Consider the following 13,895-nt stretch of genomic DNA (forward strand, 5'->3'; position numbering starts at 1 on the left):
TCCACGTGGCCATCCGCAATGGTTTTTCGTTTTTACTGGAGGAGCCCCGAGGGTTAAAATTCAATCTCCTGGCTCCGCCAAATGGGGTTTGGCCAGGAGACGTCATAAAAGCCTGACCCCCCGGGGCCTCCGGCACAAGCTTATTAATTACAGGTTTATGTTTAAATCGTAGTTTAGTGGTGGTTAATTGAAGGTGGAGGGGTTACCAGCCCCTCGCACCCGTCCAGAGCCCCCGTTTAGCCACTGTGGTGGTCACAGACGCCATGAGGGGAGAGGCCAATGGGCATTGGCCCTCCCCCCACAGCACTGCCCACGACAGTGTTGCCCGTCCGGCACCGCGAGGAGGTAGGAGGTTGTTTTGCCGGACACCTGCACACACACACGCACACACACGCATACGACACACACAGATCCCCCGGCACCCGGACCCAGCCACGGGGGGGCTGGGCCTGGCGAAATCTGGGAGCGGGCGGGCGGGCGGGCGGGCGGCGCGGAGGCCGCTGCGTGGGTGCCCACCTCGGTCCACTCGCTGGCCACCCACTGGGGACACGGGCGCTCGTTGCAGCTCTGGGACGTGACCCTCTGGTTGGCGTCGCACTCCTGGTTGGAGACGCGCCGCCCGAGGTTGTTGACGCACGCAGCGTCGCGCGTGCGAGCGCCCCCCGCACAGCTCTGCGAGCACTGCGTTGGGGACGGCAAAAGCAGCACGCACGGGGCACTGAGTGCACAGAGCCTGCCGGGCAGCAGAGACAACATATGTCCTCTACTTATGAACATTCGACTTACGAACTTTCAGAGATACGAACAAACCTGTTTGTATGTCCAGTTGCCTGTTCCGGACCAAGAGTCGTAAGTTCATTTCTGCCTGGGCATAAATGCTGGAAATGCATCTACATCTGCAGAACATGAAGGACCAGTGGCATCTACATCTGCAGAACATGAAGAACCAGTGGCATCTACATCTGCAGAACATGAAGAACCAGTAGCATCTACATCTGCAGAACATGAAGAACCAGTGGCATCTACATCTGCAGAACGTGAAGAACCAGTGGCATCTACATCTGCAGAACATGAAGAACCAGTAGCATCTACATCTGCAGAACATGAAGAACCAGTGGCATCTACATCTGCAGAACATGAAGAACCAGTGGCATCTACATCTGCAGAACATTAAGAACAGTGGCATCTACAGGAGATGAAACAACTTTTAAAGCCATTCCCCGTGTTTAGTGTATGTGCCGTACAACATGTTTGTAATCGAGGAGTAAAGTTGGACTTACGGACCAATCGACTTACGTACAGACCTATGGAACCTAACTTGTTTGTAAGTAGAGGAGTCCCTGTACACAGCATAAACACAACAGCACACAGCAGGGAAAACATACAGACACAACATAAAAGACAAAGATCCCCCCCTGAGTCGACCTAGGGGAGGCCCAGCACTGGTTCAGAAAACCACCGCCAATGGGTTTGGGGTAGTGAGCGGTAATTAAATCCGGGACGCCGGGGTCTGCGAGCGCTCGTTCGTTTGATCGCCACGAGATCGGCACCCCCAGCACTGGGCGCGCGGCAAGCTGCAGGGCCCGAGGTGTGGATGAAGAGGGGAGATGTGTTTATTTATTGACTTCAAAAGTCTGCCAACCAAGCCGCAAATCCCCGAGGCCGTTCGCTAACGCGGGAGGCGCGCGCCTCGAACGCCGCCGGTTTCAAACGCACGTCTCCTAGGCTCACGTGGCACAAAGAGAAGATAATTGGGGGGGGGGGGGGAGGGGGTGAAATATAAAAATGTATATAATATATAAAAGACACACGGCTCTAAGTGAAGGATTGTAATGATGTTTACTCTCATTTTTTAAACAATATCGGAGTTGTTTCTCAAACTCAAATCCTCTCGGCTCATCACATCTCAGTGTTATGTGCCGAGCTTTCTCCAGCATCTAAATTAGGTTGTGCATGAATTTCAAAGGTAGCCTTGCATAATGTGTGCGTTGGCTATCTGCGTGTGCCGAGGTTTATCCATTATGCAGCTACCCCCGCTCCTAGTCCAACCCAACCCCCGTGCGTAACCTTGGACTGAAAGTTACAACTTCAAAGCGAGCAGATTTAACCGAGTGCCAATTTGCTGATGGGAGGCAAGGGTCGGGATTAGGATGGGGGGGCGGGGGCTCGTCAATCTCTCCATCCACAACGTACAAAGAAATAGAGATCTACGGACCCGATACAAAGGTAACGGGCGCAAGGCCCTGCAACAGCCTCGTCACGCCACGGCTGCCGAAGGCGCCTCTGTTGGTGGAGAGCCCGAGAGAGAGAGAGAGGGTACCACCTTTTACCGACTCTTCCACATTCACCCGATATCTTGGAAGAGGTCGGAGTCACCCACACTTCACACCCGCCACACGCGACCCTCCGATCGACGTACTGCGGCGAACCGAGGCAGTGGGGCAGGGTAGAGGGTGGGGGGGGCTTTAAGAAACTTGTGCCCTCGTTTCAACTGGAATTGATCCGAACTGGCAACCTCCGAATCACAAGCCCGGTGCACTACCCAGTGTCCCACGGCGGTGGCAAAAGGGCGGGGGGGGGGGGGGGAGGAATTAAACGAAGAGCTAACGAGGAGCTAACGAGAAGCTAATGAGGAGCTAACGAAGAGCTAACGAGGAGCTAATGAGGGGCTCACGAGGGGCTAACGGGGAGCTCACGAGGAGCTAACGAGGAGCTAACGAGGGGCTAACGAGGAGCAACATCAAATCCAACCGTCGACGAACGCCGTTGCCCAGAGGGGGGGGGGGGGGCGAGGAGCTCACCTGCGACCAGGACGTGTACTGCCAGCTGGTGAGGTGGCAGTCCCCGTGGCAGGGCTCGCGCGCGGCCGGCTTGGGCAGCTCGGCGCAGTGCCGGTCGTCCACCACGTCGGAGCGGGCCTTGGCGGGGCCGTAGCGCACACAGCGCACCTCCAGCGAGCGCTGGCCCGGCCCGCACTGGGCCGAGCACTCGCTGCGGCCTGCCACGTGCCAGCTGTGGCGGGGGGGGGGGGGGGCCGCACGGCACGTGGAGTCACGCAACGGCGTTGAAATAGTTGAATTCAGAATCATTATTTATACTGGAGGAATCCGATAAGCTATTAAGCTCTTTTTCACAGATGTCCAGTAGGGGCAGGTAAGAACGTTACAACAACAAATAGTACAACAAACACGATTGCAGTGCAAAGTACAAGAAAGGTAAACAAATCACCCAAACAAATACAAATAAAACTAAACCATCCCCATCCTACCAGACAAAGCCCACTGATGTACACTGATGTATTCAGTGACCTGGCCACAAACGAAAGCTAAACCAAGTGGCCCATCATTTGCACATTTATAGCACCAAATTAATCTAAATAGTCTAAACGCATGCTTCTAAATGTGGAGGGAAAAACCGGAGTACCTGGGGGAAAATTCCACACGGTCACGGGGAGAGAGATACGCAAAATCCAAATATACAGGCGTCAGGGTCGGGATCGAACCCCTGACCTGCATACCAGGCACGGTAGTTTACATCTGGGATGCCGCCCTTCGCAGAGAGAAGGGCGGCACCCGTGGCCAGAGGAGAAGAGGAAGGCCCTAAGTGGGGCCAAGAGGTCGACCGCACGGGTCGCCTTGTAAGTAAAATGTCGTGTCGTACACCCTCCTCCACCCGACACGGCCAATGAATAAAGTTGTCACGTGACGACCGAACGTGTCAGCATATTACGGCTTCAGCAGCACCACCGGGTGTTTTTGCGGGAGAGTGATCCGCACGCGAGTTTGACGACATGGGACGGACGTTTTGCTGGTGGCCATGGTCCAGCATCACCAGGCAGCTGCCAGCACAGATGGCTTCTTCACATCAGTGTGCGTTACAGGGTGCCTCTCTAAGCGGGAATGCCGTATAAACCCCAACCCACGATGCCTTGCGAGGTGCGGCCACTCACCAGCGTGTGTTCTGGAGTGAACCTCTAACACAGCGAAACGAGATAAACCCCCCGGCACAGATCAAATAGACACACACACAGAGCATGAATATTTCCCTCTCCTGCCCACTTCACTGGCACGTGATTTGATTACTGATCACAATTCAGCAACGATGCTATTTCAGGATGATTTTTTTAACTAAAATTGGGAGGCTTTCATCCAGCTGTCGATTGATCATGGCCACCGATATTGACGATCAATTTCACGGTCTCCACTGCGTCGCTTCTCGTTTTCCTTGACCTCGTGTTCGCAACCTCGTTCATTCCGATTGCCTAAATGTAACCACTCGCAAATTATCTCCAATAAATCGCAATACATCAATTTCACGAACACATCCGCAAAGGAACCCCTGTGGTCTGAATACAACGTCAGGTCGAGCACTGTTCGCGAACACCTATTGGTCCCATTTTTTGGCGTTCTTTGGTCTGACACTGGTGAAACTAGGTCATAAAGAAGGCTGTCACTGGTGTAGGCCAATCAGTTTCCAAGACAATGCAGAAATTATCAAAGCATGTTGGTTTGCATGTTCACCACAAGTACGTGTGGTGAATGCAGATTTGATTCCTTGCAAACGGTTGCTATTTGGTGCTTGAATATCTTAACACCTGTTTTATTGCCAGAAAGGGTAAAACCTATTCTTATTTTTGAACTCCCTATCAACCTTCCACAACAACCGCCTGAAGAAAACCTGTCGCATCTTCTGGCCAAACAAGCTTTCGAACCGGGACCTGTACATCAAGACCGATTAAAGCTGCATAACGCGGGGGGACATAACGGAGAGAAGACTCAGGTGGCTGGGACACGTGCTGAGAATGGAGCCCGAGTCCGTAGCGAAAGCCGCCTTTGGTGGACACCACAAGGGAAGAGGCCACGGAGCAAGCCGAAGTCCACCTGGCGACGTACCGTTCCAGACCAACTAAAGACCATGAGGGGCCTGTCTTGGGGTGAAGCAGAGAAAGCTGCTAAAGACCGTCCGGCATGGCCATAGGCTTGTTGCGGCCTTATGCTCCACAGGGAGCGAAGAGGAGTAAGCAAGTGTTATTATTGTACACTTGGGATGGTGGGGCCAGCACGTGACACTCTTGTGGCATTTTTCCGCTCCACACACCGCACCGCGCACCACGCCGCTTCAACAGCGTTTCAACTTCGGTACTGCCCGAACCAAATCCTGACTCCACAATCAGCAGTGATGCATACGTACTGTGTACAGACGTACATCAGATTCGCGGTGGGTCGCTGCGGACAGGTCAAGGTGGACTAAATCCCGATGCGTCACTTTCCCGCGAACGCGCCGACTGTTTCATATGGAAGCACGAGAACAAAAAACGACGCTCAACACCTCTGACAGGCGTTGCCAAGCCACGTGCCCACGCATCTCACGGAGGCGTGCTGCAAACATCCGAAGGCGCTGGCTTTTTTGTCGTCATCGTTGTTTCAGTGAAGTAATTAAATCTGGCTGCGAGCAGGAGAAGGTGCGGAGAAGGTCTTTCTCACAGCAAACGGTTGATGGTGAACACGATGGCGCGCTGGGTGGGGTCTCGGGACCGAATTACGCACAGGGGAATAACCCCACGCGTTAAATTTATCCTCGGCGGGTTATTTAAATTATCACAGCGGATGCGGCTATGGTGATGCGAGGACAGTTTGCTCGCCGACTATATAAGAACCAAATCTTTAATTCGTCTCCACCTACGGAGAAGGCGACAGTCGCCGTGTTGCGTTAAACACGCGCGGGAGAGCGAGAGGGAATGGAGGCAGACGAACGCAAAGTGGATCAGTGGAAAGGCGGAGCGAAAATGTTGAAACAATTGGGGGAAGGGGGACTCAAGTGACCGGGTTAGCCTGCTGCCGGTAAGGGGGCGACGATTGCTCTGTTGTAGGTTGCGCTCTTTTGGCGATCGGGCTTTTGTTAGCGTGGCACCTGAGCTATGGAACGCCTTGCCACTTGAAATCAGGCAACCGGAGTCGGTAGATATATTTAAGTCTGCTTTGAAAATCGATCTCTTTAAAGTGGCCTTCCCTCTCCAGTTTGGTCGCTTGCCCCCTGGTTCTGTTTTTGTTTCACTGCTTTTCACGCATTTGCGCACTGGGATCCGAGGATGGAATGCTCAATTGTACATTTCAATTATTATTAGAATCCCAATCGAGTAATCGGCGGTGGCATTTTAGAATTCGACAAATGTGAGCCCTGACGAGGCACACAATGGTCGACACTCGCGAATGACGTCATGGGCGTCTTTGACGCCCCACTGTGAAACAGACGCCCCGTGGCATGGTGTTTTTATTACACCAGCCGGTAATAATCATGTTGGTAAAGACCAGCAAGAAAGGTGCAGCCCTGCAATTTCCTAGTCATGCCGCTGCTGGCAAAGAGGCCTCCAATAAAGGCAGCTCTAGAGGCCCCCTCTAGAGGTTATGTCCCCAACAACATGCCATCACTTCGGCACTTTTACCGCAAAAAAGTGTGGCATGCCATCGGGTGAGGTCACCGTTGTGAGCATGGGGCTATACCCCCATTAGCACGCAATTTAAACGATCTGTAAATGTTAAATTGTCTCGATAAAAAAATATTCCTAATCTAGTAAAAATAATGTGCATCCAATTCTCATCCCTAGCGTCTCGGGCCCAATGTTCAGACTGAGAAATCGGGAATGTATCCCGAAGGTACGCCATGGGGGGAGTGCGATGGGGGTGGGAGTGTGATGAGGGAATTGCGATGGAGGTGGGAGTGCGATGGGGGGGGGGGTGCGATGGATGGAGTTACCGGAGCTCACACTCGGTGTTGCAGCCCTGGCTGAGTGGCTCCGGCCGCCGTAGGTGATGGCAGCGCTGCTCCGAGACCACGAGGCGGTCGCTCTCCCGCACGCACACCACCTTCCCGTGCTGCTCCCCTGCACGCGAGGGGCACGCGCCGCCTCGTTACCCCACGTCGCCGGCTCGCCGGTGGCGATCCACAATTTGAAATCGATTTCAAACACGCCAAACATTTGACACCACAAAACAAATATGTAATAGGTGAGCTTTCAGATAATGGTCCTTTTTCACTGCTCTCGTACGTGCTATAGAGACGGGCCATTGCCCAAGACAGGCCACTGACCACCGTCAACGCGGCATCAGGAAATTAAATTATACGCTCCCCACACTATACACACACAAGTACACACACACACACACACGTACACACACACAGACACGTACACACACACACACGTACACACACGTACACACACACACACACGTACCCCGGCAGGTGCGGCTGCACTCCTGCCAGGCCCCGTCTGTGTCCCACGCGTAGCGTTGGGCCTTCTCCTCCGTGGGGATGCTGAAGCTGTAGCGGATATCGGGGCTGTGCAGGTTGCCCACGGACAGCACCTGTGACACGGAGGTGCGCGCGGCCCACGCAGCGGCGGGGCTGTCAATCCGCCCAGAGCTGCGGGTCCAATTTTCTCTCGCTTCACTGCTTGGCAAGGCCGACATTTTCTTATTTTTTTTATTTCATTGTTAGACAAAAACATTTTTGTAGGGCGGCTAATGCAAACGCGTGTGCCGCTCACTCACCATGATCACGACCTCCTCATCGATACGCTGGGAGCAGTTGAGGCGCTCCACTGCGGTGTCGGAGCCGGTGTAGTCGATGGTGGCGTCGCGCACCCTGACCTCGCGCTTGAACACGCTCACCACGAAGTTGCCATTGAGCAGGTAGCCTCCCTGTCCACTCCGCACGGCTGTCTCACGGGGACGGGGGGGGGGGGGCGCACACAGTCACGTGTGAAACTTAATCTACAAATTCCACTTAAAAAAAAAGCGTGTTCCCCCAAGGCAAAGGTACAGCCCTGCAATGTCTTGCTCACAACAACTGCTGGCGCGCAAGGGCCTCCGCCAGAGGGAGCTGTAGTGAATGTGGCCTACTTTTCACTCGGCCGGCCAAACATCATGGAAGAGGTGGGGGAGGGTACCCACACTTTACCCCACCCCATGCGACCTGCTCATTGTAGACCAACTGCAACATCGCTGCCCAGAAAGAAAAAAAAACTGTAATATTCAAGTAAAAACAATCGAGCTTGGGATAAGAGATGATGGGAAGGAATTCCAAAGTGGAGCAGTGCAACGGAAGAGAGACCAAGAGAAGAAGTGTTGTGACCTGCAGAGTGGTGAGTGGGTGAGTGTGTTGTTGTAACCTGCAGTGTGGTGAGTGGGTGAGTGTGTTGTGACCTGCAGCGTGGTGAGTGGGTGAGTGTGTTGTTGTGACCTGCAGTGTGGTGGTGAAACAATGTGGCTGAGACGAAACAGTCCATATTGGTAGCCCAAGTCCTGGAGGAATCAATGACTCAATGAAAAGTGAAGTTCAGAGGTAAAGAAAAACCACGGCAAGTAGCTGTAGAAGAGTGACTAGGAGATAGCCGACTGCCGCCGAGCGAGTGGCCGGAGTGAATCGGTGAACTGGCAACGCCACCTCGACGGGGCTACGCGTTCCCCAGCTTCCATACAACGCTTCGCGGGCTTGGTTCAGGTCAGAGCAACGCCCGTCCCTACCCAGGTAATTGTCGTCGTCGGCTTTTCCCGAGTAGCTGTGCTGTCGCACTTCGATGTTCATGCTGCCTGCGGGTATCCTCACCACCTCGTTGTACCCTAGTGCGCGGCAGGCAGAAGGGGCAAAAGGCATGCAACAGACACACACCCAGATTGAAAAGTCATTTGTTTTAGAAGTGATTTTTGTGTCTAGTTAGTTGTCCTTCCCACGCACCTCCGGTTAGCACGGTTGGTGACGTCCGGTACGAAAGACGTTCAAAGTACGTACATATAAGCATGCTATTACAGCATACAGGGCAGCGGAGTGACGTCTCAGCTGGTCCTGGGCCTCCTTGTCCCAAACCATCGTTGACCATTGTGGTGAAGTATAGTCTAACAACTGTCTTGATCGACAGGGAGTGTGTGTGTAAAGGTTCCTGTAGATTAGTATTATTATGTTACAATGTTGATGTAGTAATAGCATAATGGGGGACAGCACATGTATGCTACACACTATACCAGAATAATCTTCAACACTACGCTATCTTATATACAATGTGTTCCTGTGAAAAGAGTACATTTTCTAAGTGGTAGAAAAATATTTTGAAAACGTCACGCTTCATATTATTGGGTCTTGACTCAAGTTATTTTTTTGTTATTTTCTTTGAACCTTTTGTTATGAACCTATCTATGTGACTTTACCGAAAGATCCAATAATATGAATTCCTGCAGTCACGAAAGCTTTAAGTCAAAATTAGGCTTTACTTTTTGTTTGTTTATTTTACATACACAGTAGTCCCTCGTTTAACTTTTTTATCGGTTCTACGAAAACTGTGAAACGAATAAAACTGTCGAATTGAATTCACTTCTAAGTTCACAAATAAGTAAAAATCCACTGCCGAAACATAAAACATTAAAATGAATCAAAGCCAGTCGAGGTATTAACGGCTCATAAATGGGCGTCACTGATTGGCTGAGGACATGGCTCAGCCCCACTTACGAGCGCTCGGATTGGCAGAAATTGGCGCCACCACGTGCACAATGTAAACATACCGATAGTCAACATTTTTACTTTAGTCGAAACTATGGGACCGTATGGGAGTCGAAACGTTAACCGAAAAACCGTTAACCTGTGTCATTATTACCTACTGTAATGCAAAAAAGTGTGCCAATGTCAACACACTTGTTAGATTCTTGTGCGCTGTGAATTCAAATAGGCCACGACTTGCAGAGTCGCATTTTTGCTTTTTGCGTTTAGTTTGTTGTGCCCCTTCCCCCGCACCTCTGATTAGCACGGTTGGTTACGTACAGTGCGAACGAAATTCAACATACATTCGTACATACGTGGCGCTTTACACATCCATTTATCATGAAAGGACAACAAAACATCTGGAAGCCATACAGAAGTAAGCCAGAACTCAGGGTATGGTGAAAGGTTATTAAATAAAAATCATAATAATAATATATATATACATTTTATTTTAGAGTAAAAATTATTTCGACCCGGAACAACCGAATGTTTACAATGCAGTTGTTAACTTTTTGTATTAATTGCAGCATGCTGGATATCTCCCACAACCAAGGAAGGCTTTCCCGCCAAACTCGACCGGTTTCCAGATGTGTCACCGCTTGTAAAGCAACAACAACAAAAAGATTCGAGGTTCACGTGAAAAACAGGAAGGGATGACAACAACACTCGATTCCACGGCGCAGAATTCTACATTGCGTAACGGGGCGAGGGTACTCAGGTCGTGACGCCAAACAAGTAAAATGTTAGGCAGAGCCCATCTGGCAGAAAGAACAAAGTTTGCGGTTTACCAGCATTGTCACTGCTTTTTTGGCCACGAGGTTGGCCCCGCAACCAAATGGCCTGGGCGGCAAATCACAGGACTTGTGGGGAGGAGGCGTGGGGGGGTTGCCCTCGAGACACTGCAACAAAAATAATTAATCACGTCCCGCAAACCACGAGCGCGCGACCCTCGACCTCCGATGTGTGGTTCTACCGGTAAGGCGGTCACCACAAACCGCGGGGCACCGGCTCCGTGTTCAACTCGGGGCCTCGGGACGCATCAAAAGTGCGCCAAACAATCATTTAGCTGCGTCGCTCAAATGCATTTTCTTCTTTCCTTCCTTTCGTCCGATGAACACGCCGCACACGAGTTGGGCCAATATTTATCTGGAGCCCAAATTGGAACCCTCTTTTCGGAGTTATTGGATCGTACCCTGTACGTTATGTACGTTGAACTTGTTTCGCAACCGTACGTAGCCAACCGTGCTAATGGGAGGCGTGAAACTGTAGTGCGGGTCACTCGTCTGGTGTAACAACTGTGTCAATTAGCCAATCTGAGATGGTTAATAACTTCTTCGTGAATTTTTATGCCTTCATGTCTCCAATCCAGTGTTTGGAAAAATAATTAAAATGTCGCCATGAATAAGATTGGCCTGCCCTATATTTAACCATCATCATAACGTACAGCGCTTCTTAGTGCTGTATGATACCATTGGTCATGCGGGTTCTTTTACCAGACCTCACCGTGCTGGTCAGTGTGTTGAAGGGGGCGCTGGAGACCAAGGAGGAGATGGGATATCACTGTTAGCCATCGCTGGGGGAATCAAACCTGAGGTCACCAGGCTCACAGCGCAGTGCCCCGACCGCTCGCCACACCCTAGCTTTTATTCTCAACCTAAAATAAGCACATCGGGTGGCGCCGACACTCGCGGCGGAGAGAGAACACGAAAGGGAAGGGGGGCAGCAGGCTCACCGTACTGGACGCTGTTGAAGGTGCCCGACACCGTGTGGCAGGATGAGTTGTCCCCTCCGCACACACCGCACCTGTCTTTCCTCGCCTTCGAGTTGAGCACGTGGTCACAGCCAGCTTTCTGGCGGTGAACGGAAAAGGTCACGGTAAAAAGGGGCAGCCCTGCAATTGCCTAGCCACGCCGTTGCTGTCGGAAGTGGCCTCCCACAAGAGAGTCCCCCCGCCCGGGGGATATTCTTTTGGCCTCCTCTTCAACGGTGGCCACATGTGTGGAGCATCCACACTCTTCAACGGAGGCCACACCGCACGTGACCTGCCAATCGACGAACTGAGGCGGTGTCCATCAACACTGCTGGAGGTGGTGGTGGATTTGAGAAACTCGCTCCGCTGCTTCAACTGCCGCAACCGAAAATGCAATTCAACCGAAGAGCTCTCGAACCTAAAAAACCTGCATTATGGATGATATTGGTCGCGAAAGCCTACGAGGTGTAAACTCACTGATGAGGGGTTGACAGGCATGGGTCCAGTGCGCCGATCGCTACACCGCCGTGCGGCGCTGTTACAAGTTGAGATCGTCGTGACTGGCGCGTGCGAGCGAAACACTCCCGCGTGCTCACCCGGCACAGGCCCTGCACACAGATGTCGTTGGTGTCTGGTCCGCAGGGCGTTCCGTCCATCACGCGGTCCCTCAGCTGGTAGTACGCGGTGGTGCCCGTCACGCGGCAAAACAGCTTGCAGCGGTCCTTCAGCAGAACTGTCCCCCAATGCACCGCGCACAAACACAGTGATGCACGCTGGCCGTGACAATATCATAGGCAGATCTTAGTACGCCTTTTGGCGTTCTCTGGTCGAGCACCAATTGGGTCGAGGCTCAAAAGAAAGCCGTCCCTTGGTGTGGACCAATCTGTTTCAAGGACAATGCATATATTATCATAGTGTGTTTTTTTTGTTTGCATTTGACTGCAAGTATTGTGGTTAATGTAGACATGAATCCTTGTAAAAAATGTTTCAGTTTTGTTGCCAGAAAAAGGGGGGAAAACCCTATTATCATAGGCAGAGTTTGACTTCTATATTTAGGGGGGGGCAGGGAAGGGGTTGGATTTGTCCCTCACTTTAGGAATCGCGGGGTGCATATAACTTTCATTTATTTTACATCTTAATGTTAAACGAGCTGTTGCGCTCCCCGCTCTCTGCAACTCCATCCCCCCAGGGCAACTCAAACCTGCTTCCCTCTTCTTCCCCCCTCTTCTATTCCTCCTCAATCCCATTTCGAACGCCCTTAACGTCTTCTATCTCCTCTCCTTCCCCTCCATCGCTCCCTGCCTGTGTAGTAAAAAATAATAATAATCGCTCCCGAGATGTCGGCCACGCGAACGGGCGAATCGCGAACGCGAGTTCTTCTCGCAAGCCAGCCCAACGTACTCCCGCTGTACTTGGACACCCAGCGCACGGTGGGGGAGAGGCCGTTGATGTTGAAGTGGCGCCCGTCGAACTCGGAGCACTGATCGTCGCGGAAGTCGCGGCGGCCTTTGGGGCACGGCTCGGTGCTGCACGAGCGGAAGCGCATCCTCCGCCCCACGCAGTAGTTGCCTCCGTTGCGAGGCCTGAGTGACACGGAAGCCACGTCATCATCATCATCACCACCATCATTATCCACTCTACTCATCTCCACCCCACACACTCTACACACCAGCCACCCTGCAAGGCATTGGTCCAATCCTCCAGCTGACGTTCGCTCCGTGTGACGTTGCTAACGCGCGAGTGACACCGCTGAGCGCGGCGACCCGGCGCGGCGTGGCTCACCGGCGCGGCGTGGCTCACCGGCGAATTTTACGGTCGCACCGCCGCCACCGCCGCTGTTCAGCACGGCGTCCAAAGTTTCGCTCCGCTTGCGCACAACCCCAAAAAATACCACGCCACTCGGAGCACCACACCGCACACAACCAAGTGGCAAGCACGACGTCTCCACGGAGCGGAGAGAGCGGGCGGTGGGGGGGCGGTGGGGGGGGGGCACGGCGGCGGCGGCGGGGGGCACCTACTCCGGCTTGCCGCAGTCGCGTTCCGAGGAGCGGACGCCGCCACCGCAAGATCGCGAGCAGGGCGTGAAGGGCCCCCAGGAGCCCCAGCTGCCGTCCACGACGCGTGCCGGCGCCTCCCGCGCAACGCACATGCCCTGCACGCAGTGCTGTCGGTCATACACGCGAGCGGCCACACACACGCGCGGACACACCAGAGGACACACACCAGCGGACACACACCAGCGGACACACACCAGCGGACACACACCAGCAGACACGCGCGAGCGGTGCCAAGCACCAGCGTCAGACGGCCGGACGCTCAAAAATAAAATGTTAGAGGTTCTTTTTCAACGACATCCTCACCGAAGAGGAAACGCAATTCACATTCATGTACATTCATGCATAACGGCGACTAAATCTCCAGACACAATCTTTGTTTAGGCTGGAGGAATTCAATGAGCTATGAAGCTCTTTTTCACAGATGTCCAGTCGGTGTTCACAGATGTCCGTCCGTCTGTGCGGCGTCAAAACGCTTCACAGGGGGAAGGGGAAAATATAACGAGCGCTATGCAGGTGAAAGCAAGTCTCGACATTGAACTAGGCCAGCAGTGGAGTCTCAA

General features: G+C 52.7%; 1 protein-coding gene across 1 annotated transcript in view; it reads right to left on the reverse strand.

The window, feature by feature from the left end:
* The window catches only part of LOC144731169 (A disintegrin and metalloproteinase with thrombospondin motifs 9-like), a 44,517-nt gene that overhangs the window by 16,256 nt on the left and 14,366 nt on the right, over positions 1 to 13,895 (reverse strand). Inside the window, exons 9-18 of the mRNA XM_078612134.1 lie at positions 13,297 to 13,442; positions 12,680 to 12,861; positions 11,875 to 12,011; positions 11,261 to 11,378; positions 8,523 to 8,618; positions 7,548 to 7,714; positions 7,232 to 7,361; positions 6,754 to 6,880; positions 2,802 to 3,012; positions 517 to 681 (exon numbers count right to left, since the gene is read on the reverse strand). Of these exons, the coding sequence (XP_078468260.1) occupies positions 517 to 681; positions 2,802 to 3,012; positions 6,754 to 6,880; positions 7,232 to 7,361; positions 7,548 to 7,714; positions 8,523 to 8,618; positions 11,261 to 11,378; positions 11,875 to 12,011; positions 12,680 to 12,861; positions 13,297 to 13,442 (1,479 nt within the window). The remainder of the gene's footprint in view (positions 1 to 516; positions 682 to 2,801; positions 3,013 to 6,753; positions 6,881 to 7,231; positions 7,362 to 7,547; positions 7,715 to 8,522; positions 8,619 to 11,260; positions 11,379 to 11,874; positions 12,012 to 12,679; positions 12,862 to 13,296; positions 13,443 to 13,895) is intronic.

This window comes from Lampetra planeri, chromosome 38 (assembly GCF_965212315.1).
Source record: "Lampetra planeri chromosome 38, kcLamPlan1.2.h2, whole genome shotgun sequence".
Lineage (NCBI taxonomy): Eukaryota > Metazoa > Chordata > Hyperoartia > Petromyzontiformes > Petromyzontidae > Lampetra > Lampetra planeri.